The sequence below is a fragment of the Lampetra planeri genome, chromosome 63, assembly GCF_965212315.1.
Source record: "Lampetra planeri chromosome 63, kcLamPlan1.2.h2, whole genome shotgun sequence".
Classification (NCBI taxonomy): Eukaryota; Metazoa; Chordata; class Hyperoartia; order Petromyzontiformes; family Petromyzontidae; genus Lampetra; species Lampetra planeri.
This window is the reverse complement of record NC_136169.1, coordinates 3,157,247-3,185,058: the sequence shown is the minus strand read 5'-3', so window position 1 is coordinate 3,185,058 and position 27,812 is coordinate 3,157,247. Positions and strand designations below refer to the sequence as shown.

The 27,812-nt window shown below is 51.5% G+C and overlaps 1 protein-coding gene across 1 annotated transcript; it reads left to right on the top strand.

The window, feature by feature from the left end:
* The first annotated feature begins 1,475 nt into the window (after nt 1-1,475).
* Nucleotides 1,476-27,812, top strand: LOC144736873 (coagulation factor XIII A chain-like). The gene is given in 17 exon segments (XM_078619530.1): nt 1,476-1,703; nt 5,145-5,202; nt 10,772-11,011; nt 11,478-11,729; nt 12,892-13,010; nt 13,961-14,068; nt 15,829-16,003; nt 17,142-17,280; nt 18,658-18,761; nt 19,874-19,962; nt 20,369-20,522; nt 22,075-22,455; nt 23,009-23,139; nt 23,142-23,180; nt 25,370-25,429; nt 25,431-25,498; nt 26,341-27,812. Coding segments are annotated over 17 exon segments (2,412 nt in total). The 5' UTR covers nt 1,476-1,577; the 3' UTR covers nt 26,510-27,812.

Below are 27,812 nucleotides of genomic sequence, written 5' to 3'. Positions count from 1 at the left end.
AAGTGATGAGAGATAAAGTGATGAGAGACAAAGTGACGAGAGATAAAGCGATGAGAGATAAAGCGATGAGAGATAAAGTGACGAGAGATAAAGTGATGAGAGATAAAGTGATGAGAGACAAAGTGACGAGAGATAAAGTGATGAGAGATAAAGAGATGAGAGATAAAGTGATGAGAGATAAAGTGACGAGAGATAAAGTGATGAGAGATAAAGTGATGAGAGACAAAGTGACGAGAGATAAAGTGATGAGAGATAAAGCGATGAGAGATAAAGTGACGAGAGATAAAGCGATGAGAGATAAAGTGATGAGAGACAAAGTGACGAGAGATAAAGTGATGAGAGATAAAGTAATGAGAGATAAAGTGATGACATAAAGAGATGATAAAGATGAGCGAGTGTATCGAAAGCATTAGAAGCATATGGCAGATGTTGCACAGTGCGATATCCATACAGCCAATATCCATGATACTGGTAGCAACCTCCTGGTTACACCAGCCCACATGGGATTATTGTGTCCGTCCGTCCGTCGCGCATCCAAAAATGGGAGGGGTGGGGCTGGGTGGAGAGGGAAGGGTGGGGAGGGGCTGGGTTGGCAGGGTGGGGAGGGGCTGGGTGGGGAGGGTGGGGAGGGGCTGGGTGGGGAGAGTGGGGCTGGGTGGGGGGTGGGAGGGGTGGGGCTCGGTGGGGAGGGGCTGGTCACCCCGTGGTGCCCTTATAAAACTCAACGTTCAACCTACTCACGCCGGCTTGTGCCCGCCCTCACAGTCGGCCATATTTGCGGAATACACCACGCCCTGGCCGTTGACCCTGGCCATTGACCGAGCAACCCAACGTTCCTACCAGCTCCCTCCGCAGGAATGCATCCCTCTAAACAATTTCGGTAGCCCACTCCCGTCGCTATTTGTCAACAGTTTGGCAACAGCGGTACTGCTCACGCCCTTTGCACGCCTCCACGCAATGCCAGCCGCCGGCATCCATGCACACCCAACACACCCACACAAAAGACAAAGATCCCCCGTGTAGCCTTAACAGACTGTAGGGGCAAGTGCTGTTAGCGAGCACCTATGAAGGCCGGAACGGTACACGAGGGGGTGGGGTGGCCGGCACCACGCCCGACCGCCTTTGTCTCCCCAGTGGCGATGTTTACTATACAACGCGCCAGCTACTCATTTCAGGCTGAGTTGACCTAGGGGAGGCCCCCAGGACCGGTTCAGATAAACGTCACTGGTGTTGGCCGTGAGCGGGAATCGAACCCGGGTGGCCAGGTTCATAGCGCGGCGCGCTAATCGCTACACTACCGCTCCCCACACACCGACACACCCAACCACACCCCCCCCCAAAAAAAAATCGTCGTCCCAAAAGTCACTCTCCCCGACTCGGATTGTGCAAGCATGCCGCTAGGCACGAGTATAAAACCGCGGCGTGGCAAGAGATAGGAGCAGAAAAGGTCTGATTTCGTTGAGGACAGAAGCGAACGCACGTCGCTTAGACTCGTGGTTGTCGTTGTTGTTGTTGTCGCGGTCTGAGAATCGTCACGAATTGGACAGCGAGCTGAGCGAGAGTGAGAATCCGTCGACATGTCAAGCGCCTACGGTCGCGTTGGTTTCCCGTCCTCGACCTCCACGTGGATGGACGGTGGGCGCTGGTCCGCGAGTCGCATCGCGGCTCGAACGGCGTTCGCGTCGGAGGGCACCGACGGCTCGGTACGGACACCCCCAGCGCGCACACAGCGGACGTGGACGCGGGGACACGTGGGGACACGTGGGGGACACGTGGGGCAAGCGGGGGGACACTCACGGAGACACGTGGGGACATGGGGGGACACGCGGGCACACGTGGACACGCAGAGACGCACACACGTGGACGCGCAGAGGCGCGGCCAAGTAGACAAGTGGACACGAGGACACGTGGGGCATGCGGGGACGACACGCGGGCAAAAGAGGGCACACGTGGGGACATGGGGGGACACGCGGGCACACGGGGACACGCAGAGACGCGGCCAAGTAGACAAGTGGACATGATGACACGTGGGCACAGGAACACGCGGACACGCAGAGGGACAGCGACGATGAGACGGGGGACACTGCATGGGACACAGAGTGGCGCGGACATGGAGACGCGCAGAGACGCACACACCGTGGGGACACGGGGACACGCAGAGACGCACACACACGTGGGGACAGGGGTACGAGAACGACTGGGAAAACGTGGACGCATCTGATTTGATCTTAAAATAATTCACGTAGCGCCTTGTGCAAGGCGCTTTACGCAGAAGTAGCAGCGGTGCACGTGAATGTAATGGTGGCGATGGCGTGAGTGAAATCGATGGGGGAAGCGATGGGGGGCAAATCCGTGATGCGTGAGTTCGGTGAAAGCGAAACTGATGACGGTAAATGATGACGAATGATTGATTAATGATTGAATGATTACTTAAATTATGATGAATAATTGAATGAATGATAAATGATTGAATGAATGATGATGATTGAATGATTGATGAATGATTCAATGATGAATTCAATGATGATGAATGATTTAATGAATGATAGATCATTGATTGAATCATGACGAATGATTGAATGATTGATGAATGATTCAATGTTGATTTAAATGATGAGGAATGATTTAATTAATGATAAATGATTGACTGAATAATGATGATGAATGAGTGAATGCTAGACGATTGAATTATTCATGAATTATTGAATGATGAATTAAATGAGTATGAATAATTGAATGAATGGGGGTTAATGAGTGATAGCCATATAATGAGCATATGAAGAGTGAACAGTAACAGTGGTGGTAATGGTTATTAAATTAACGGGGGGGGGGGGGGTGGGGGGTCGTGGTGTGATCGAGGGGTAACAAGAAGTGAGTTTTGAGTGCGGAGCGGAAACTTAGTGAGTCAAGGCGCCCGGTTAATGTGCAGGGCGAAGTTTGTTCCAGTTAAGGGGTGCCGACGAAGAGAGAGAGGGAGGGAGGGAGAGAGCGACAGAGTGGATTGAGCACAAGGAGGAGGAGGAGCAGAGAGAGAGAGAGAGAGACGGCAAAGATTGAGAACGTCGAGACTTTTAACTTTTAAACAACTTTTATTGCCGCCAGCAGCGATTTCGATATAAAACACACAAAGTCACCAGCAAACAAATGAAAACAAACGCTACAAATCCACGCGCCGTGGCGCTAAAAGCACCGCGCACGACACGAAAGAAAAGCCACGTGGTGGTGGTGATTGTGGTGGTCATCGCGCACGCCACGGTGACGAGCGAGCGCGTCAGAAGGTGAACACGAGGGTGCCGTCCGCGCTGGTACAGAGAGGGGCTTGTCCGGCTCCCCAGCGTTCGAATAAGACGCGCTGTACATCACCGACATGTGTGTGGTAAGGGCGATAAGGCGACGCCCCGAGAGACATGTGGATGTCACGCGAAGGAGTTGAACCTGAGCAGGTGCAGTGGGGAGGTCGGAGGCGATTTCGAGGTGGCAGTGCCGCTCGATGGAGGGCAGCGGTCCATGTCACTTCGCTATGAAGAAGGGCCATCGCCCGAAACGTCGCCGATTACACTGGTCAACACACTTTTTTCTGGCATAAGCTATTCCAACGGTTTCAAGGTAATTTCGGGGTGCTGATTCCAAATCTGGCATCAGTTTTTGTCTATCACATCAGGTTTTTGAGATATCCAATATTGCATTTTCAATAAAAACTGCAGAAGAAAAATATTAAATAAATGTGGATATCTGCATAAAATGATATTATAAGCACACTATCCTAAAAATACAGCTCCATATTTTAACACTAAAGCAGTCACTGACTCGCAACAACTTGCAATCATAAGTGACAGAGTTAATTTCGGGTAAAATCAATTAAAATGGGGTATGCCGATAGCATAAAAATGAGATGTTGATAGAGCAAATCTGAGATCAGATTTGGAATCAGCACCCTGAAATTAGTCTAGAACAGCTGCAAAAGTCCAGGCCAGAAAAAAAATGTTTTTTTTGTTGACCAGTGAATTATAGACACACATTTCTATAGCGTCGTTCGTTTTTAAGACCGCGGTGTTATTAACGAAATTTGTTAATATAACTGAAATTTATTTTTATTTTACCAGGTAAGGCCCACTGAGCTATGCAGCTCTTTTTATTAAATCCTTTATATTAAGTTCACTTGCTTGCTTGCTTAGGACCGTGCAAATCTTTCGGTCGTTTTTTAACCCACTTCCCGTGATCCAATCGAGCTGACATTTTGCACACAGACTCGTTGTGCGTGACAATGCATGTTCGTGAAAAATGTTACACTGTTTAGGGAAAAATAAATGAATATTTAATTACCTATTATTTAATGCTGCCAGACAATCATCTGACCCATAGGTGGCAGCCATCTCAAACCAGAGGACGAGAGGACTCTAGCCGCCCCGATGCCACGCATATAAAGGATTTATAGTGAAAAACTTAGTTTTTACGGGTTTACTTGTCATAAGTCACTCAGGGTAGCTGAACGAAGTGGCTCATCACGTGGACATTAACAGCAGACAAACACTCTGAACGCGTGATGACGCTGATTCTAAATGTGGAGAGAAAAAACCGGAGGACCCGGAGACAAATCCACGCGACCACAGGGAGAGAGAGAGAGACACGCAGACTCCAAATATAGAGCAGGCGTCAGGGTCGGGATCTAACCCACGACCTCCTGTACACCAGGCGAGGTAGTTAACATCTCTCAGGGGCTGTCCATAAATGACGTCACGCGATTTTGGACGATTTTTTTGACCCCCTCCCCCCTCGTCACACGGCGTCACAAAAAGTCAGACCCCCCCTCTCAAATATGACGTCCCAAACCTCAAAACCATTTTTCCATTTTTAAAATAAAACATGCTTCAAATCGCTTTAAACCATTGTCATTGTCGTGCGTATTTAATGTGGCGCTGCACTCTGATATTGTAGGAGAAAACATTTATTAAAAAGTCTATTTAATTAAGTAGAACGTGTTGTCTATATTTATTTAAAGTTGCGCATTTTGATGTGACGTCACATTTCTCAAACACCCCCCCACCCCCCACCTCGTCACAAATGTCTGACCCCCCCCCCCACCCTAGGTGCGTGACGTCATTTATGGACGGCCCCTCATGTCTCCGTTTACATTGTCTCGCTAGGTGGAGGCGGCAGGAGGCGCTTCGAGGGACACGTGGCCTCTGAAACCGTCCTGGCCCTGTAAGTTACCCGGCCCACCCCCCTCCCCCCTCTGCAACGTACAAACCGATGCACCTCCTACACCGATGGCTCAGACAAACTGCGGTGGCGGTAGATATTTAGGGTCTTGTGCCACGAAACCCCTGAGGCCCGAGGTCGACTTCTCCCGGAGCCGTCGAGCCGCGCGGGTTCACCCCGTATTCGTGCGCAGGGGAATTGAGATTTCAGGTTCAGTTTAACACGTGTAAGGCTTTCGATTTAAAGCATTCGTGACTGCAGGGATTCATCTTCTTGGTTCTTTCGGTAAAGTCACGTAGAAGAGAAGTAATAAAATAATAAAAATAAAACATGCTAAAATAATTCTCACGACGTTTCGGCCACAACGCAAGCAGCCGTCCTCAGGTGAAGAACAGGTCTGTCGGGAAGACAGCGTCTGAATGACGCGTCTGAATGACGCTGTCTTCCCGACAGACCTGTTCTTCACCTGAGGACGGCTGCTTGCGTTGTGGCCGAAACGTCGTGAGAATTATTTTATTATGTTGAATTTTTGTTATTTTATTATTTCCCTTTTACGTGACTTTACCGAAAGAACCAAGAAGATGGTCTCGTGGATTTTTCTCGGGGTCCTTTGGGTTTTCCCTCCACATTTAGAATCAACATCGCAACGTTTAGAGTGTGTGGCTACTATGAATTTAGCAGGCGATGATAAGCCACTTCGTTGAGCTATTATTTGTGAAAGTCAGGTCGCTTCTGAAAAAGAGCTGGTACAACAACAACAACAAAACAACACAATTTAGTTTTTTCGTTTAGATAGTCACGATTGTTGTTTTCACAAATCCGTCGATTTGAATCGTTTTCTTTTTATCGACTCATTTTTTGTTAACCATCACCTTTCCATGGTGGGCCCCCGCTGGCATCCTGCAGGCGAGGGATCAGCCCAGCGATCCTCAGAAATATCATCATCATCATCGTCATCACCACCACAGTGTTACTTATGTAATAAGCCAAAACATCGGGTCGGAAATGTCAACCCAGTCACTGGATTCGGGCCAGACATGTCATGTTGGGTGCGGTTTGGTGGGGCCCGTGGTTTTTATTTTTATATCACGGTTGTTGAGACACGCACAGCGCGCCTGTATGTGTGCCCGTGCGTACGTTGAACTTTTTTCGCACCGTACGTAGCCAACCGTGCTGATCGGAGGTGCGAGACAAGGACAACAAGACTAAACACAAAAACCGCAGTTCTAAAGAAATGAGCTTTCAATCGAAAATAAAAAAATGAAGGAAGGGCGTTCCAGACGGTCGCAGAAGCGCATCCTGAAATCGCGACGCCCGATAGAACCACACAGGGCCCCGCAGGGTTCCACAGGTCCCATAGGAATCCACAGATCCCATAGGGTTCCACAGATCCCATAGTGTCCCACAGATCCCATAGGGTTCCACAGGTCCCATAGGGTTCCACAGGTCCCATAGGGTTCCACAGGTCCCATAGGGTTCCACAGGTCCCATAGGGTTCCAAAGGTCCCATAGGGTTCCACAGGTCCCATAGGGTTCCACAGGTCCCATAGGGTCCCACAGGTCCCATAGGGTTACACAGGTCCCATAGGGTTCCACAGGTCCCATAGGATTCCACAGGTCCCATAGGGTTCCACAGATCCCATAGGGTCCCACAGGTCCCATAGGGTTCCACAGGTCCCATAGGGTTCCACAGGTCCCATAGGGTTCCACAGGTCCCATAGGGTTCCACAGGTCCCATAGGGTTACACATGTCCCATAGGGTTCCACAGGTCCGATAGGGTTCCACAGGTCCCATAGGGTTCCACAGGTCCCATAGTATTACACAGGTCCCATAGGGTTCTACAAGCCCAACAGTGCCTCCCAAAGGACCCCACAGGGCCCCATATAGATCACACAGTCTCAGAGGTCGCAACCGGGTACCCGATACCCGTACCCTACCCGATACCCGGCTACCCGTACCCGGCCAGGTACGGGTACGGGTAGCCGTTTGCGACCCTGGTGCGGCCTGGTACGGGTACGGGTAGGCCGTGAGTCACTGGTGAGTCACCGTTTGTCACTCATTTAGGGTAGGGTACGGGTACGGGTAGGGAACGGCTACCGGGTACGGGTACGGGTACCCATTTGCGACTTTGGTGCGGCCGGGTACGGGTACGGGTAAGGAATCAAACCCCGTTTGCGACCTCTGCACAGGCTCCACTAAATTGGCTCAGTAGCAAGGGAACGTCCTAGGGGGGGGGGGCGGGGTTCTTAGTATTATTAGATGTTCAATTCGGTCAAGAAGAGTCTTGACACAGGGACACGTGGAACTATTGGACCATCGCCCGGGCGAAAGAGAGAGAATGAGGGTTACGATTAGCCTGCCGCCCAACCAAGGCGGATTACTTATACATCTGTGTCTGTGCGTGCTTGTAATGCACGAAGGGTTGTAAATGATTAGTAATGCGATATGGATGACGGCTCCCATCATGCCGCCTATGATGCGGGGCGGGGTTGTTTTATAATAATAATAAATAAATTCGGTGAATTACTTTTATATATTGGCCTCTCTCAATCGCTGGAAGGCTGCCCAGGTGCTGTAGAGCCGACACTCCAAACGATTGCTGTACACCGGTCTGCACATTAGGATGGCAATGAGTGATGGGTGTTTGTTACACTCGACGTGGGAGGAAACTCGAGCCCCCTAGCGCATGAGAGGGTGCAATACTCTATCCCCGTCCACAAGAGGCAGATGGATCAAGACCGTATCCATGGAGTCAACATTGGGGGGGGGGGGGGGGGCAAATGTTTCAGGGTGTCTGGGGGTCCCAACCCAGAAGAAAACAATCTAAATTTTAAAACTAATTTCCTGCCTAAAATATTTTAAAATTCACTAACACATGGGATGTACTTTTCATTTATGTTTTACAATAATGTCTAATAGTCTTGGTTCTTTCGGTAAAGTCACGTAGAAGGGAAATAATACAATAATAAAAATAAAACATAATAAAATAATAAAAATAAAACATAATAGAATTATGAAAATAGAACATGATAAAATACAATTCTGCTTGCGTTGTGGCCGAAACGTCGTGAAAATTACATTTTATTATGTTTTATTTTTATTATTTTATTATTTCCCTTTTACGTGACTTTACCGAAAGAACAAAGAAGATGAATCCCTGCAGTCACGAAAGCTTTAAATCGAAATTTATGTCTAATAGTGTATTGTATTTACATTGCTCTGTTTTTACTTTTTTACCATTTCTTGTTTCATTGTATGTAATGGCAGAGATTAGGGATTCATAAAGTGCAACCATAACCACAATCATATAAACAGAAATCTATGCATTGATTTATATGAATACAAGTCCAGATATTGTGACCAAGGTTTAGCAAATTGTAGTTTTCATTTCCATAGCATAGCAACTTTTTTTTTTTAAATATATAGCAATTTATTGGGAGGGCATGTGTCCCCCCCAATATATATTATAATTATATTATAATTACGGCCTTGAGATGGGTGATCAGTCCATTCGGCTCCTCCTCTATGCCCCACAGGAAGGGAGTTTCGCAAGAGCCGTGAGTGTTTTGGTCGATCACAAACGATGTCACGCAATTTTTGTCCCTGGGTACAAAGTGTTCTTTTTTAATTGCTTATGCCTCAACAGAATATAAAACGGCTATTATTCCCCACGAACGTTGCTTTTGTGACCAGGATTTCACGTGAACGAAAGACACAAATGCACACCACGTTTTCTCATTAACAATAGGTACCTTTCGAAATATCTCTGTGCTAAGATGTTCTAACACCAAATAGATGTCCTAGATTTGAAGCTTTCGTGACTGCAAGGATTCATACTCTTAGTTTTTTTCGGTAAAGTCACGTAGGTAAAAATAAAAGTAAATAATAAATATTATAAAAATGATAATAGAAATAAAATATTATTCTTTTATTAAATAAATAATGAAATATTAATATGTATTTACTATTTAATTTCTATTCTTGATTCTTTCGGTAAAGTCACGTAGAAGGGAAATAATAAAATAATAAAAATATTAAACAATAAAGTCACGTAGAAGGGAAATAATAAAATAATATTAATATAAAAAATAGCAATATTATTTAATTATTTCCCTTCTACGTGACTTTACCGAAAGAACCAAGAATATGAATCCCTGCAGTCACGAAAGCTTAAAATCTAAATTAATTTCATTTCTATTATAATTTTTATCATTTTTATTATTTATTTTAATTTTTACCTAAGTGACTTTACCGAAAAAACCTAAGAGTACCAAATCGATGCCCTTTTCAAATCCTTTATATTAAGTTCACTTGCTTGCTTGCTTGCGCGCTTACGACCGTGCAAATCTTTCGGTCGTTTTTTAACCCACTTCCCGTGATCCAATCGAGCTGACATTTTCCACACAGACTCGTTGTGCGTGACAATTGATTTTCGTGAAAAAAAAAATTCCAAAATTTTACACTTTTTAGGAATTTTTTTTTTTATATTTAATTACCAATTGCTTAATGGTGGCAGACAATCATCTGACCCATAGGTGGCAGCCATCTCAAGCCAGAGGACGAGAGGATTCTAGCCGCCACGCATATAAAGGATTTAGAGTGAAAAACTTTGTTTTTACGGGTTAATTTTTTTAAGGCATCGAGTCTGCATTAATCACACGTGTTTGCGGTGAACATGCAAACAACATGCTATGATTTATATTTATTGTCTTTGAAACTGATTGGCCTACATCAGAGCCATCCTTTTTCATGGCCTCGTCTCGCCAGTGTTAGACCAGCAAACGCCGAAAGGCGACCGGTACAAAGACAATGCACGCATCAGAACACGTAGAGCTTGGGATGAGCAGCATTATCATGGGAAACTTTTTGCCAAGCTGCAGACGACCTAGCTGTAGTAGACGTGGCGACAGTCCTGTCCTACCCATGAGAACGATTGCACCAACAGTAAACGCAACTTACGCATTGACTTCACGTTGCAATTACGAGTAGACAAACCCGGTGCTGTGCAACAGAGAATTAAACTAACCTAAACCAAACATCTTCTTGGTTCTTTCGGTAAAGTCACGTAGAAGGGAAATAATAAAATAATAAAAATAAAACATAATAAAATACAATTCTCACTGCGTTGTGGCTGAAACGTCGTGAGAAGCAGCCGGCTGCTTGCGTTGTGGCCGAAACGTCGTTTAGAATTGTGTTTTATTATGTTTGATTTTTATTATTATTTTATTATTTCCCTTCTACGTGACTTTACCGAAAGAACCAAGAAGATGAATCCCTGCAGTCACGAAAGCTTTAAATCGAAAACTAAACCAAACAATACATTTTTCGAAAGTTCGATTCAATTGGCAAAAAAATTATAATAATTTTTTTAAAGTTGACCCACACACACGCACAGATAGCTCCGTAGCCCCGCGTAACCCCCACTCGGACACCAAGCAATGGTCACGTCACAGCCCGAGGGGGGGGGGGGGGGGGAGGAGGTCGGGGTGGACAGGAGCCCAGGCCAGCAGCCAGCCGGGGACACGCGAGGCGTGGATTATTTCTAACGGCCGTGTGCGAAATCACCGTCAGGGCACTTGCCCGGGAGCGATTTGCCCGGCAGCGGCGACTCTCCCGGCGTAGAGAGGCGCCGCCACCTCGCGGTGCGGTCGGTGGACCAGCGGATCGCGGCCAACCGGGCGCGGCACCGCACGAGCGACTACGAGGTGGACAACCTCGTGCTGCGCCGCGGGGAACCCTTTGACCTGCAGCTCAAGCTAAACCGCCCCTACGACCCCAGAGAAGACAAGATTCGCCTGGAGCTGCAGATCGGTGAGTGGGTATTGGCGTGGGGTTGTGGGGGACGGGTAATTAATTTCCACGTTTTGTTATTCACATGACAAACTTTATGAATTGGCTGTGTCGGGTTGAGAAGGGTTAACGACACGTGGACATTTGCTTAAGCGTTCTTGCCGGCTCAACTGCCAAAGTCTGGCCTGAATTCCCAAATTTCCTGCTTAAATCCCAGAAATTCTGGCTTGAGCCCCCGAATTTCTGACTTCAACCACTGAAATGTTGGCCTTAAATCGAGAAATTATGGCTTTAACCCCTAAAATTATGGCCTTAAACCCAGAAATTATGGCTTTAACCCCTGAAATTTTGGCCTTAAACCCAGAAATTATGGCTTTAACCCTTGAAATTATGGCCTGACCCCACAAAATTCTGGCATCAACCTCTGGAACCGTGGCTTACACCCCCAAATTCTGACTTCTAACGGCGTCCCGTCGTCGCTGGGCAGGACGCTTCCCGCTGGAGAGCAGGGGCTCCCTTGTGGTGGTGGAGGTGAACAAATGTAAGACCGAGAGCCGCTTCGGTGCCACGGTGTTGTACTCCGGCGGCAAGAAGCTCACCATCTCCGTGAACCTGGCCCCCAACTGCATCGTGGGCCGGTTCGAGATGTACGTCGTGACCGAGTCGAACGGACGGCTGAACAGGACCGAGAGGGACCCCAATACGGACATCTATGTGCTCTTCAACCCGTGGTGCAGAGGTGGGTCCTCCCCTCCTACCATTCCCAGGGCCTCCATCGATGACTTTCGGTAACCTTCGGGGGGGGGGGGTAGGGGTGTGTGGGTCTGCTTCACTTCCATCGACGTCTCTCCTTGCGGCATCTCCTCTTGCAAACTGAGACCGCTTCCATCCCGAAGCTGTCTTGCGATTTTGTTTTGGTGGTGACACTGCTGGTGCTGTTGCTGCTGCTGCTGCTACAGCGCCGGCCGTAGTTTGTTGTCCTGCCCCCGCACATCCAATGAGCACGGTTGGCTACGTTCGGTGCGAAAGATTTGCAGATCAGCGAGGGCATGAGGGTAGGGGGATTTCTTTTTTTGGAGGGGGAGACATGGTAATAATAATAATGCTGTAATAAAGTCATTTTATATAGCGTCATTCATGCTGATTGTATCACACAGCGCTGTACATTAATTACGTTAAGCGATTGGTGACCGCTAGCTGAGACCATCAGCTCGCTACATCCGAGAGCTGATGGTGTGATGAGAGCGCGGGGGGTGGTTGGTTCGGGTAGGTCGGTGGGTTTGTTGGGTGGGTGAGTTGAGTGGATTTGTTGGGTGGGTGAGTTGAGTGGTTGGGGTGGGTGGGTGTTGTGGGTTTGGTGGTTGGGGTGGGTGGTTGGGTAGGTGGGTTGGGCGGGGGGAGGGGTTGGTTTGGGTCGTTCTGGTGGGTCGGTGGGTTGATTGGGTGGGTGAGTTGAGTGGGTTGGGTGGGTGGGTGAGTTGAGTGGTTGGGGTGGGTGGGTGTTGTGGGTTTGGTGGTTGGGGTGGGTGGGTTGGGTGGTTGGGTAGGTGGATTGGGCGGGGGGAGGGGTTGGGTTGGGTCGTTCTGGTGGGTTGGTGGGTTGATTGGGTGGGTGAGTTGAGTGTGTTGGGTGGGTGAGTGAGTTGAGTGGTTGGGGTGGGTGGGGTGGGTGGGTGGTTTGGTTCGGTAGGTGGGTTGGGGCAGGGGGGAGGGGTTGGGTTGGGTGGTTCGGGGGGGGGGTCGGTATGTTTGTTGGGCGGGTGAGTTGAGTGGGTTTGGTGGATGGGTGAGTTGAGTGGTTGGGGTGGGCGGGGTGTTTTGGTGGAGGGGGCGATTGCGGAGTCGCCCGTCTCTCCGCGGGTTTCACTGACCGCGAACCCGTGCCGCCCGACGTGCCGCAGAGGACCAGGTGTTCATGCGCGACGAGTCGTGGAGGCGGGAGTACGTGCTCAACGACACGGGCTGCCTCTACCTGGGCACGAGCGAGCAGATCGTGACGCACCACTGGAACTTCGGGCAGGTGTGTGTGTGTGTGCGACCGTGGGTGAGACGAGGGGTTGGTGGGGTCACAGCTCGTTACGGCCTTCGACGCTAATGCCGCCCGCGCCACCGCAATGGAGCGCAATTGTCCGCCGTTGCCGACATTCACGACCGCCGTAGTCAACCACCACCGTCACGGCCGCCGTTACCGCTACCGTTGGCACAATGAACACGGTTATCACCATCAAAGACAAAGATCCCACACGTAGCCTTGACAGAGTGTCGGGGCAAGTGCTGTTCGCGAGCAGCGGCCTTCAAGGCCGGCACTGTGTCACACGAGGGGGTGGGTGGCCATTACGCACGTACGGTCGCCTTAGTCTCCCAAGTGGCGATGTTGACACGTGGTGCCAGGTACTCATTTGAGGCTGAGTCGACCTTGGGGAGGCCCAGGACGGGTTTAAGATCAGCGTCACTGGTGTTGACCTTGAGCGGGTTATCAAACTCGGATCGCTGGGTTCTTAGATAGCGCGCTAATCACTCCACTACCGCTACCCATAACCACCACATATTCTTAGGTTTTTTTCGGTAAAGTCACGTAGGTAAAAAATTTAAATTAATAAAAGTAAAATAAAAATAAAAATCACGACGTTTCGGAGGCAACACAAGCTTCCGTCTTCAGGTGGAACCGTCACAGCACGATAGCTGTATCACTTGATATCACTTGATACAGCTATCGTGCTGTGACGGTTCCACCTGAAGACGGAAGCTTGTGTTGCCTCCGAAACGTCGTGATTTTTATTTTATTTTTATTTTACTTTTATTAATTTAAATTTTTTACCTACGTGACTTTACCGAAAAAACCTAAGAATATGAATCCTTGCAGTCACGAAAGCTTCAAATCCATAATCAGGGTCGTGATCGACCCTCCTGCATACCAGGCGAGGTGATGAACATCGATCGTTCGATGGCCACGTGCGTTTGTCGTTGCAGTTCGAGCGCGGAATCCTGGACGTCTGCCTCTCCCTCTTGGACAAGGGGGGCCTGGGAATGAGTTCCCGCGGGAGCCCCATCGCCGTGTCTCGCACCGCCTCTGCCATTGTGAGTTTGAACCACCCGTCACTGAAAAGCATCACCCCCGTCACTCAAATTAATCCCACTGGGATTTTTGCACACAGCGTTGGTGTACGGTGCTTTTTTCTGCAATATTTTTCCGTCTTTTCTTGGATTTTCTGTTTGCGCATAGTCACAGACTCTCTTTAAGATGTTTTCTTGTTCATGTTTTTGTTTTTTTGTTTTTTTTGCGGTTGCACACGATTCAAGAGCCGGATGGCTCACAGGGCTACACCTAATACATGAATTTGAACTTGGACCACCCGTCACTCAAAATCATCTCCCCGTCACTCAAAAGAACCACCCGTCACCGTTACAGCCAACTGGAAAGGGCATTGCTCCCCCCAGGAATGGGCCGGTAAAGTGTCAAATAAAATCTCCGCTCGACAGCATCGAGATGGCAGGGAGGAAGCTCAGCACCACCAAACATGGAGGCCCCTCCAGGGCACCTTCATTCACGAGGGCATTTAGGCACCCCCCACCCCCTCTTTCTCCCCCTCTCTCCCCCATCTTCCCGCCCCCTCTCCCTCCCCCTCTTCCCTCCCCCCTCCCCCCCTCTTCCCCCCCCCGTCCTCCCCCCCCTCTTCCCGCCCCCTCTCCCTCCCCCCTCTTCTCCTCCCTCCCCCTCTCCCCCTCCTCTTCCTGCCCCCTCTTCCCCCACCCCCTCTTCCCCCCTCTTCCCCCCCCTCTCCCTCCCCCCTCTCCCCCCCCCCTCTTCCACCCCCTGTCCCCCCCCCCCGGTTCCTCCCCCCCTCTTCCCCCCCTCTTCCCCCACCTCCTCTTACCCATCTTTCCCCCCCCCCCTCTTCCCGCCCCCTCTCCCTCCCCCTCTTCTCCTCCCTCCCCCCCTCTCCCCCCCCTCTCCCCCTCCTCTTCCCCCCTCTCCCCCCCCCCTCTTCCCCCCCTCTCCCTCCCCCCTCTTCCCCCCCTGTTCCTCCCCCTCTTCCACCCCCCCTGTCCCCCCTCCTGCCCCCCCCCCCTGTTCCTCCCCCCTCTTCCCCCCCTCTTCCACCCCACCCCTCTTCCGCCCGCTCCCTTTTGTCCCCTTCTCCTCCAGGGGTATGGGAGCTTGGGCAGACCCCCAGAGGGTTGTAGAGTTGATCGACAGTTCTCTATTGCACTGTGAGCCGTCCATAGCCAAAGAACCCACCCACCACCCACCCACCCACTCCCCCCCCGTGCTGATCCGTGTAGCCTGTGAACTCTAAACAGGCTGTCGGGGCAAGTGCTGTTAGCGAGCGGCACCTACGAAGGTGGCAGTGTGGCCAGCGGCGTTGAGCCCACCCCGGCCGCCTTGAAACAAGACCCGGAGAACCCGGAGGAAAATCCACACGACCGCGGGGAGAGAGAGAGACATGCAAACTCCAAATACACAGCAGGTGTCGTCAGGGTCAGGATCGAACACACGACCTCCTGTACACTAGGCGAGGTCGTTAACATTTCATAGCCACCGTGATGATGATGATGAGAGAGAGAGACACGCAAACTCCAAATATACAGCAGGCGTCGTCAGGGTCAGGATCGAACCCACGACCTCCTGCATATCAGGCGAGGTGGTTAATATCTCCTAGCCACCGTGATGATGATGATGATGAGATAGAGAGACGCAGACTCCAAATACACAGCAGGCGTCGTCAGGGTTGGGCTCGAACCCACGACCTCCTGTACACCAGGCGAGGTCGTTAACATCTCCTCGCCACCCTGGCGCCCTGTCCGGCTACCCCCCCGCCCCCTCTCCCCTGGACCAGGTGAACGCCAACGACGACCGCGGCGTGTTGAAGGGCCGCTGGTCGGGGCACTACAGGAACGGCGTTCCGCCCACCGCGTGGAACGGCAGCGTCGACATCCTCCTGCGCTACGGCCTCACGGGGCGTCCCGTCCGCTACGGCCAGTGCTGGGTGTTCTCCGGGCTGCTCGTCACCGGTGAGGCAGCGCCGGGCAACGCCCGATCGCCCGCTCGCCAACTCGCCCTGCTCACCGGCTCGCTCGTTCACCGGCTCGCGCGCTCACCAACTCGTCCGCTCACCAACTCGCCCGCTCGCCCACTCGCTCACCAGCTCGCCCGCTCACCAACTCGCCCTGCTCACCATCTCGTCCGCTCACCGGCTCGCCCGCTCACCAGCTCGCCTGCTCGCCCACTCGCTCACCAGCTCGCCCGCTCACCAACTCGCCCGCTCACCAACTCGCTCACCAGCTCGCCCGCTCACCAACTCGCTCACCAGTTCGCCCGCTCGCCCGCTCGCCCGCTCACCATCTTGCCCACTCACCATCTCGCCCGCTCACCATCTCGCCCGCTCAGCAACTCGCTAACTCACCAACTCGCTCACCAGCTCGCCCTGCTCACCAGCTCGCCCGCTCACCAACTCGCTCACCAGCTCGCCCGCTCACCAACTCGCTCACCAGTTCGCCCGCTCGCCCGCTCACCATCTTGCCCGCTCACCAGCTCGCCCGCTCGCCCACTCGCTCACCATCTCGCCCGCTCGCAAAGGCCACCCGGAAATTGCTGCTGGCATGATGGCAGCCGTGGCAGATTAGGAGCATCTCTTTTTTACGCCTTTGATGAGGCACTGAATGTGGAAACCGGCCCAGGCTTTGTGCCAATGCTGCTGAAATTTGGTGCACACCCAGAAAGGATGGCCGTTTGGCTGATGGGGTGTGTCAAATCGCAATTTTCTATTTACGTGGAGGGATGATGTATGGGAGGGAGGTGGGATTTGTCTGCTTATTTGTTTTAGTCTGGCACGGTGTGGTGTGGTGTGGCGTGGTGTGGCGTGGTGTGGTCTGGAGTGGTGTGGTCTGGAGTGGTGTGGTCTGGTGTGGTGTGGTCTGGTGTGGCGTGGTGTGGCTTGGTGTGGCGTGGTGTGGTCTGGAGTGGTGTGGCATGGCGTGGTGTGGTCTGGTGTGGCGTGGTGTGGCTTGGTGTGGCGTGGTGTGGTCTGGAGTGGTGTAGCATGCTGTGGTCTCGCCTGGCGTGGTGTGGTGTTTCTATATTGATCTTCTTTCGCAGCATACGTAGCCAACCCGTGCTAATCAGAGGTCGTGGCGTGGTGCGCTGTTGCAGTTCTCCGCTGTCTGGGCATCCCGTGTCGCAGCATCTCCAACTTCTCGTCGATGCACGACCAAAATGCGAATCTGACCATGGACACTTACTTGGACCAGGACATGTGGCCCATCGACTCGCTGAACCACGACTCCATCTGGTGAGTCGAGCCACAGGGAGTGGGGCTGTAGACTCCCAAGGTCACGTGTCAAGTTTTGTTCATTTATTTGACCCGGGCATCACCGGAATGACCTACAGCGAAAGTTTGAGCGATGAAGCGATTGAAAACACAAAATTCCGCGCAAAAACCAACAATGTTGTGATTTTTCTCCAGCTCGTCACGGTACCCATTCTTTGTTATGGCCGAGCCGACCTAGGGGTTGCCCGAACCAGGCGGTGAATCTGTGTCCCTTTGTACACCGCCACTACAGCTGGTCACGGTACAGTACTCATTATTTGTTATGGCTGAGCCGACCTAGGGGTTGCCCGAACCAGGTGGTGAATCTGTGTTCCTTTGTCCACCGCCACTACCGCTGGTCACGGTACAGTACTCATTCTTTGTTATGGCTGAGCCGACCTAGGGGTTGCCCGAACCAGGCGGTGAATCTGTGTCCCTTTGTACACCGCCACTGCCGCTGGTCACGGTACAGTACTCATTCTTTGTTATGGCTGAGCCGACCTAGGGGTTGCCCGAACCAGGCGGTGAATCTGTGTCCCTTTGTCCACCGCCACTACCGCTGGTCACGGTACAGTACTCATTCTTTGTTATGGCTGAGCTGACCTAGGGGTGGCCCGAACCAAGGGCGCGGCGTAATGCTGCCCTCTTTGTCCAACGCTTACTCCATCTGTTGGCCGTTCATTGTGAGGGCTGAGCGGGGGGGGGGGGGTTGGGGCCGGAGTCAGGGTTGGGGGCAATGCCTTGTGCCCGCCGGTGATGCAAAAAAAAAACTAAACAAAAATATAAAATCAAAACAAAACAAAAAAAATAAAAAAAATAAACACAAAAAAAAGAAAAAGAAAAAAAACAAGCTAAACTAAACAAAACAAAAACGAAAAAAAACTTAAGCTAAACAAAAAACAAATATTAAACAAAAACTAAAACAAAAAAAATTAAATGATAATTGTTTTTTTACCCTTCTATCTGGCAACAAAACTGACACCTTTTTTACAAGCAGTCATGTTTGCATAGACCACAATACCTGCAGTCATAATGCAAACAAAAACACAACTCTGATAATGTATGCACTGTCCTTGAAGTTGATTGGTCCACACCCGAGACAGCTTTCCTTAGAGCCTAGTCTCACATGGTGTTGGACCAGATGACGCCAAAAGGCGCACAACTCAAAAACAGCGCACTCTCAGAGTATTGAGAGCTCGGGGTAAGCATTTACACTATGAGACATCTGCCAGATAGAAGGTTATAAAAAAAACAATTATCATATTTTTTTACTGGCAAATGAGGTTCCAATGGTGAAAAAAAAAATAAACTAAAACAAAAAACTCAAACACAAAACCCCGTCTCGCGCCCGCGTCTCAGGAACTTCCACGTGTGGAACGAGGCGTGGATGGCGAGGCCCGATCTGCCGGTCGACAACGACGGCTGGCAGGTCGTGGACGCGACGCCGCAGGAGCAGAGCGACGGTACGCGCACTTCCACCCCCACCCCCCCCCACCGTTCGTTCGTTCTTTGTTCGTTCTTCGTTCATTCATTCGGACGCTTGCGTTCGCAACGCTCGTTTTGGGTGTTAGCTCGCTCGCTGGTTTGCTTGTCCATCCGTTTAATTGCTCGGTCGTTCGCTCATCAGTTAGTCCGTCGAATTCATTCCTACTCGTTCAGTTAGTCGTTAAGTCATTCATTAAATTATTCATTCGTTCGCTCATCAGTAAAAAAAACTCTATTCATTCCTACTCATTCAGTCAGTTGTTAAGTCATTATTTGTATTTTTCATTCATTCGCTCATCAGTTCATTTATTCGTCTATTCATTCTTACTCATTCAGTTAGTCGTTACGTCATTCATTTTATTCATTCGTTCGCTCATCAGTTAGTCCGTCTAATTCATTGCTACTCGTTCAGTTAGTCGTTAAGTCATTCATTTAATTATTCATTCGTTTGCTCATCAGTAAAAAAAAATTCGTCTATTCATTCCTATTCATTCAGTTAGTCATTAAGTCAATAATTTTATTCTTTATTCATTCGCTCATCAGTTAGTCCTCTATTCATTCTGACTCATTCAGTTAGTCGTTAGGTCATTCATTTAATTATAATTCGTTCGCTCATAAGTTAGTTAATCCATCTATTCATTCTTACTCATTCAGTTAGTCGTTAAGTCATTCATTTTATTCATTCATTCGCTCATCAATTAGTCGTCTATTCATTCTTACTCATTCAGTTAGTCGTTAAGTCATTCATTTTATTCATTCATTCGTTCGCTCATCAGGCGTCTATTCATTCTTAGTTAGTCATTCATTCTGCGCGACGAACCTGGCGACCTGAGTTCGATTCCCGCTCACGGCCAACTCCAGTGACGATTATCTGAACCGGTCCCGGGCCTCCCCTAGGTCGATTCGGCCTGAAATAGTGCGATGTGTAAACATCACCACTATGGAGACAAAGGCGGCCGGGCGTGGTGCTGGCCACCCACCACCTCGTGTGCCACCGTGCCGACCTTCATAGGTGCTCGCTAACAGCACTTGCCCCAACAGTCTGTTAAGGCTACACGGGGGGTCTTTGTCCTTGTGTGCCTCCATGCAGGCCTCATGCAGTGCGGGCCCGCACCGCAGGTGGCGGTCAAGAACGGTCACGTGCACATCAAGCACGACACCCCCTTCGTCTTCGCAGAGGTGTGTGTCTGTGTGTGTGTGTCTGTGTGTGTCTGTGTGTGTGTTTGTGTGTGTGTGTCTGTGTGTCTGTATGTGTGTGTGTCTGTGTGTGTCTGTGTGTGTGTGTCTGTGTGTTTGTTTGTGTCTGTGTGTGTGTCTCGTGTGCCACAGTGCCGACCTTCATAGGTGCTCGCTAACAGCACTTGTCCCAACAGTCTGTTGAGGCTATACACGGGGGAGGGAATCTTTGTCTTCATGCGTCTGTGCGTGATAACATTAAATTACCTTCAAACAAAAAAACGACAGTTTTTTTTGTTACGTTTAATCAAACCACGCATTTATATTTACGCGTTCGTACCCAACGCCAAAAACAACAACGACCAACCTCGACGCGGGCTAAACTCCCGTCGCTCCGCGCGCGGGCCAGGTCAACGGCGACCGCGTGTACTGGGTCTGGGGCAAGGACTGGAGGTTCCACAAGGTGTACACCGACACGTCTGTCATCGGCAAGGACATCAGCACCAAGGCGGTGGGCAGCATGCGGCGCGAGGACATCACCCTGCAGTACAAGTTCCCCGAGGGTACGTGGCCAACGCGAGTTCGGAAAAAAATAACCGATTTTTTTTTGACCACGCTCGAGGAACACCGGGACACATCTTCTTGGTTCTTTCGGTAAAGTCACGTAGAAGGGAAGTAATGAAATAATAAAAATAAAACATAATAAAATAATTCTCACAACCACTATATTATTTTATTATGTTTAATTTTCATTATTTTATCACTTCCCTTCTACGTGACTTTACCGAAAGAACCAAGAAGATGAATCCCTGCAGTCACGAAAGCTTTAAATTGAAACTGGGACACTTATTACTTTTTTTTATATTATAACCACCGAACGATGTCCTGTAGCTGCCACCACTTCCTCTTGGGCTGTTGGTTCGTCCGTGGTTTAGAGAGTCGCTTGGCTCGATCAGCCGAGATGATGACACTGATGCACGGCCGAAAGTTCGTTCGTTTTGTGTTTGTTTATTCCTCGAGGCAAGGGTCTCCTACAAAGCCGTAGTGCGGCTCTTGTTCAGAAGCGACATGGTAGCTGAACGGAGGTGGCTTATTGCCGTCGCCGCGTGGAAATTTCAAGGAGCGGCCAAACGCAATCTGAACACCGGTGACGTCGATTCGAAACGTGAAAGGGGGGAAAGCGAAAACCCGGAGGTCCCAGATGATAAACACAACTCCACGTGACCACGGAGAGAGAGAGAGACGGAGACTCCAAATATACAGCAGCAGGCGTCAGGGTCGGGATCGAACCCACGACTTCCTGCATACCAGGCGAGGTGGTTAACATCTCCTAGCCACCGTGATGGTGATGATGATGAGATAAGAGACACACAAACTCCAAATATACAGCAGCAGGCGTCAGGGTCGGGATCGAACTCACGACTTCCTGCATACCAGGCGAGGTGGTTAACATCTCCTAGCCACCGTGATGGTGATGATGATGAGATAAGAGACACACAAACTCCAAATATGCAGCAGCAGACGTCGTCAGGGTCGGGATCGAACGCACGACCTATGTACACCAGGCGAGGTGGTTAACATCTCCTAGCCACCGTGATGATGATGAGAGAGAGACACGCAAACTCCAAATATACAGCAGCAGGCGTCGTCAGGGTCGGGATCGAACCCACGACTTCCTGCATACCAGGCGAGGTGGTTATTATCTCCTAGCCACCGTGATGATGATGAGAGAGACACGCAAACTCCAAATATACAGCAGCAGGCGTCAGGGTCGGGATCGAACCCACGACTTCCTGCACACCAGGCGAGGTGGTTAACATCTCCTAGCCACCGTGATGGTGATGATGATGAGATAAGAGACACACAAACTCCAAATATACAGCAGCAGACGTCGTCAGGGTCGGGATCGAACGCACGACCTATGTACACCAGGCGAGGTGGTTAACATCTCCTAGCCACCGTGATGATGATGATGATGAGAAAGAGGCACAACAACTCCAAATATACAGCAGCAGGCGTCAGGGTTCGCGAACCTCCTGTGTGTAGTTGTCCCGCGGGGTCAGCGGGTTCATCCTTTCCTTCCCTCCTACCGCCCCCCCCCCCCCTTCCCCCAAGGATCGAATAAGGAACGCGAAACGATGGCGCGTGCCATGGCGGGAGGCATAGACTTCGTTGCCTACTCCCCGTCGACACCTGCGGACGACGCGCTGCGCGGGCTGTCCGTGGCGTCCCGGGCGTCTACTCCGGCCGACGACTTCGTCGCCGAGAGACGTGGACGCGACCCCGAGGCCGTGACCCTCTCGTTCGCCATCGGCGACGCGGCGGTGGGCGGCGACTTCGCGGTGAAGGTCCTCGTCGCGAACAATGAAGGGGCCGCCGCCGCCGCCGTCGTCACCGTGACGGTTCACGTGCAGGGGGACTTCGCCTCCTACACGGGAGCCACGCGGCGGCGATTCAAGAGGGACACGGCTACAGCCGTGCTCAAGGCCGGCGAGGGTGAGTGGGAGGGGGTGACTAGGGGGGGGGGGGGTGTGATGGTGAATGGAGGGGAGGGGTGACGATGGTGGACGGGGGGGGTGATGATGGTGAATGGAGGGGAGGGGTGATGATGGTGAATGGAGGGGAGGGGTGATGATGGTCAACGGGGGGGGGGGGTGAACGAGGGGGTGATGATGGTGAACGGAGGGGGGGTGACAAGGGTGAGTGGGGGAGGGGTGACGATGGTGAACGGGGGGTGACGATGGTGAGCGGGGGGAGGGGTGACGATTCCCTCTCACGGCCACCACCACCACCAACAGTGACTATCCGTACCGGTCCTGGGCCTCCCCTCGGTCGACTCAGCCTCAACTGAGTCCCCGGTGCGCTGTGCGGTAAACATCACCCCTGGGGAGACAAAGGCGGCCGGGCATGATGATGCCCTCCCCCCACCCCCGCCCCACCCTTTCCCCTTCATAGGTGCCACTCGCGTAACAGCACTTGCCCCAGAACGCTTGAAGGCTATACCGGCGGTGGGGGGCTGAATCTTTGTGTATGCGCGTGCTGTGCACAGCCGGTGAGTTGGAGTTCCCGGTGTTGGTGAGCGACTACCTGCTCCACCTCAGCGAGCACGGCACCATGAACTTCACGGCGTCCGCGCGGGTGGAGGAGACTGGGAACATGGTCACGAAAGTTCGCGTCGTCTCAGCTTGCGCGTGCCCACGATCGACATCGCTGTGAGTGGCGTCTCGCTCGCTCGCTCGCTCACACACTCACTCGGTCACTCGGTCAGACACACAGTCACTCACACACACACACACTCGCTTGCTCACACAGTCACTCACACACTCACTCACTCACTCACACAGACACACAGTCACTCACACACTCACTCGTCACTCACACAGACACAGTCACTCACACACATACTCACTCACACAGACACACAGTCACTCACACACTCACTCGGTCACTCACACAGACACACAGTCACTCACACACTCACTTGGTCACTCACACAGTCACTCACACACTCACTCACTCACACAGACACACAGTCACTCACACACTCACTCAGTCACTCACACAGACACACAGTCACTCACACACACTCGCTCGCTCGCTCACACAGTCACTCACACACTCACTCACTCACACAGACACACAATTACTCACACACTCACTCACTCACACAGACACACAGTCACTCACACACTCGGTCACTCACACAGACACACAGTCACTCACACACAGACACCCACACACACACTCGGTCACTCACCCACACACTCACTCGGTTACTTACACTCGCTCGCTCACACACACACACACTCACTCGGTCAATCACACAGACACACACCCACACACATGCTCGCTCGCTCACCCACACACTCACTCCGTCACTCACACACAGACACCCACACACACACTCGGTCACTCACCCACACACTCACTCGCTGGCTCGCTCACCCACACACTCACCCACACACTGACTTCGTCACTCACACACAGACACCCACACACACTCTCGGTCACTCACCCACACACTCACTCGCTGGCTCGCTCACCCACACACTCACCCACACACTGACTCCGTCACTCACACACAGACACCCACACACACGCTCGCTCGCTCGCTCACACACTCACTCGGTCACTCACACACACAGACACACACCCACACACACACTCGGTCACTCACCCACACACTCACTCGCTGGCTCGCTCACCCACACACTCACCCACACACTGACTCCGTCACTCACACACAGACACCCACACACACGCTCGCTCGCTCGCTCACACACTCACTCGGTCACTCACACACACAGACACACACCCACACACACACTCGGTCACTCACCCAAAGGGCACAATCGCCCACACACACGCTCGCTCCCTCGGACACACATTCACACACTCGGCCACACACTCACATACACGCTCACACAAAAGCTACTTGGGCAACAACAATTGGCGTTTTGCCCCCAACTCCTTGGGGTCTAAAGCCGGACCCAAAGAGGTGGCCAACGTGTAAGTTGGATGCAAGTTGCACCGTAGAACTTGCAGATGCAGACACGTGGCGGCGGGCACCCAACGGGGCTCCCTGCACCGTGTGTCGTGACGATGCTGACGACGATGATGATGATGACGACGATGATGATGACGACGATGATGATGATGACGATGATGATGATGACGATGATGACGACGATAATGATGATGACGATGTTGACGATGACGATGATGACGACAATGACGACGACGACGATGCAGACGATGACGATGATGATGACGATGATGACGACGACGACGATGATGATGATGACGATGATGATGATGATGACGATGATGATGATGACGATGATGACGACGATAATGATGATGACGATGTAGACGATGACGATGATGATGACGATGATGACGACGACGACGATGATGATGATGACGATGATGATGATGACGACGATGATGATGACGACGATGGTGATGATGACGACGATGATGATGATGACGATGATGATGATGACGACGACGATGATGACGACGATGATGATGACGACGATGATGATGATGACGATGATGATGATGATGATGACGATGTAGAAGATGACGATGATGACGACAATGATGACGACGACGATGATGATGATGACGACGATGATGATGACGACGATGGTGATGATGATGACGACGATGATGATGATGACGATGATGATGACGACGATGATGATGATGACGATGATGATGATGACGATGATGACGACAATGATGACGACGATGATGATGATGATGACGACGATGATGATGACGATGATGACGATGATGATGATGACGATGATGACGACGCTGATAACGGTGGTGTTTCGTGGTCGCCGTCCCCGTCGTGGTGGTGGTTGTTGCTGTTGTCGCTCCACTGCAGGCGAGTGAGGAGGAGGCCCGAGTGGGCACGGAGATGTCTGCCAAGCTGACGTTCAAGAACCCCCTCCCCGTGCCCCCTCACCGACGTATCCTTCAACATGGAAGGCTCTGGACTCCTCATGCCCACGGTCAAAACATTCCGGTATGTGCCAACACCCCCCCCCCCACCCACATCCCCCCCAACCCCCCCCACCCGCCCATCCCCCTCACTCCCCCCCACACCCCCAACACCCCCTCCCCCCCAATCCCCCCACCCACATCCCCCCCACCCGCCCATTCCCCCCACCCGCCCATTCCCCCCACCCCCCCCAACACCCCAACACCCCCCCAACCCCCAATCCTCCCAACCCCCCCAACTCCCCCAACCCCCCAGCCTCTTACCCCCAACCCCCCCCACCCGCCCATCCCCCCCACACCCCCAACTCCACCCCCCAACGCCCCCCCCACCCCCATACCCCCCCATTCCCCCCAAATCTCCCAACCCCCCACCCTCATACTCCCCACCCCCCCCATGTCCCCCCACGCATCGACTTAGACACACACGCAGACATCGACCCACACACACAAACACATCGACTTAGACACACACACACATCGACTTACAAACACACACACACATATATGGACTCACACACACAGACATCCACTTTCGATACACACACATGAAGTTACACACACACACATCGACTTACACACACACACATATATGGACTAACACACACACAGACATCCACTTTCGATACACACACATGAAGTTACACACACACAAATCGACTTACACACATACAGCGACTCACACACACACACACATACGTAGACTCTCACACACACATCGACCTAAAGCTCTTCTTCCGTCTCCCCGCATCTCTGCCCGGTGTCCATCTCTGCTCCCCCCCCCCCCCACAGCCCCCATCTCCGTCTCTTCCATCTCATCACGTCTCACGAATTCTAACGTGCCGCGCGCGCGTGCGTGAATCCCCACAGAGACATCGACGCGGGCGAGAGCGTCTCTCTCAGCCAGAGCTTCACGCCCACCAAGGCTGGCGAGCGGACGCTGATGGTCAGTCTCCAGTGCAAGGAGCTGTTCCTCGTCACCGGCACGCTGGAGCTCGTCGTGAGCGGGCGTGCGGTGGCAGCCGACCAAGCGCTTTGATTCCGCGCCGCGTCCTGGCAGCGCTGACCTGGGACGAATTCCAAGATCTCGCACCCCACCGCACCCAATTCACAGCTCATGGTAGCGATACGTTAACCACCTCGCCTGGTCTTCTTGGTTCTTTCGGTAAAGTCACGTGGAAGGGAAATAATAAAATAATAAAATAAAACAATAAAATTATTCTCACGACGTTTCGGCCACCAACGCAAGCAGCCGTCCTCAGGTGAAGACCAGGTCTGTCCGTGGTCGCGTGTATTTTTCTCCGGGTTTTCCGTCCATGTTCAGAATCAACATTTAGGCGTTTAGAGTATTTGGCTGCTATAAATGTCGACGTGCTAAGCCACTGCGTTGGGCTATCACTTTTGCCAAGGTCACTTCTGAAAAAGATCAACATAGGTCAGTGGGCCTTACCTGGTAAAATAAAAAATATAGTGTTTATACATTTAGTTAACCCCCTCGCCTAGTATACAGGAGGGCGTGGGTTAGATCCAGATCATGACACCTGTTGCATATTTGGAGTTTGCGTGTTTCTCTCGCTCTCGTCATCATCACAATGGCTAGGAGATGTTAACCGCCTCGCCTGGTGTACAGGAGGTCGTGGGGTAGATCCAGATCATGACACCTGTTGCATATTTAGAGTTTGCGTGTTTCTCTCGCTCTCGTTATCATCACAATGGCTAGGAAATATTAACCGCCTCGCCTGGTCTACAGGAGGTCGTGGGTTAGATCCAGATCCTGACGCCTGTTGCATATTTGGAGTTTGCGTGTTTCTCTCGCTCTCGTCATCATCACAATGGCTAGGAGATGTTAACCGCCTCGCCTGGTGTACAGGAGGTCGTGGGTTCGATCCCGACCCTGACGCCTGCTGTATATTTGAGGTTTGCGTGTCTCTCTCTCTCTCTCCGTGGTGAGATGTTAACATCCTCGCCTAGTCTACAGGAGGTCGTGGGTTCGATCCCGACCCTGACGACGCCTGCTGTTTATTTGGAGTTTGCGTGTCTCTCTCCGTGGTGAGATGTTAACTCCCTCGCCTGGTATACAGGAGGTCGTGGGTTTGATCCCGACTCTGACGCCTGCTGCTGTATATTTGGAGTTTGCCTGTCTCTCTCTCTCTGCCCGTGGTCGCGTGGATTTTTTCTCCGGGTCCTCCAGTGTTCTTCCCCTCTACTTTCAGAATCGATATCGCGCGTCGAGACTGTTTGACTGCTGTACATTTCCACTCGATGATGGTAATCGACTTTGTCGAACAATCATTTGTGTCAATGTCGCTTCTGAATAAAGAGTTACATATATCAGTGGGTCT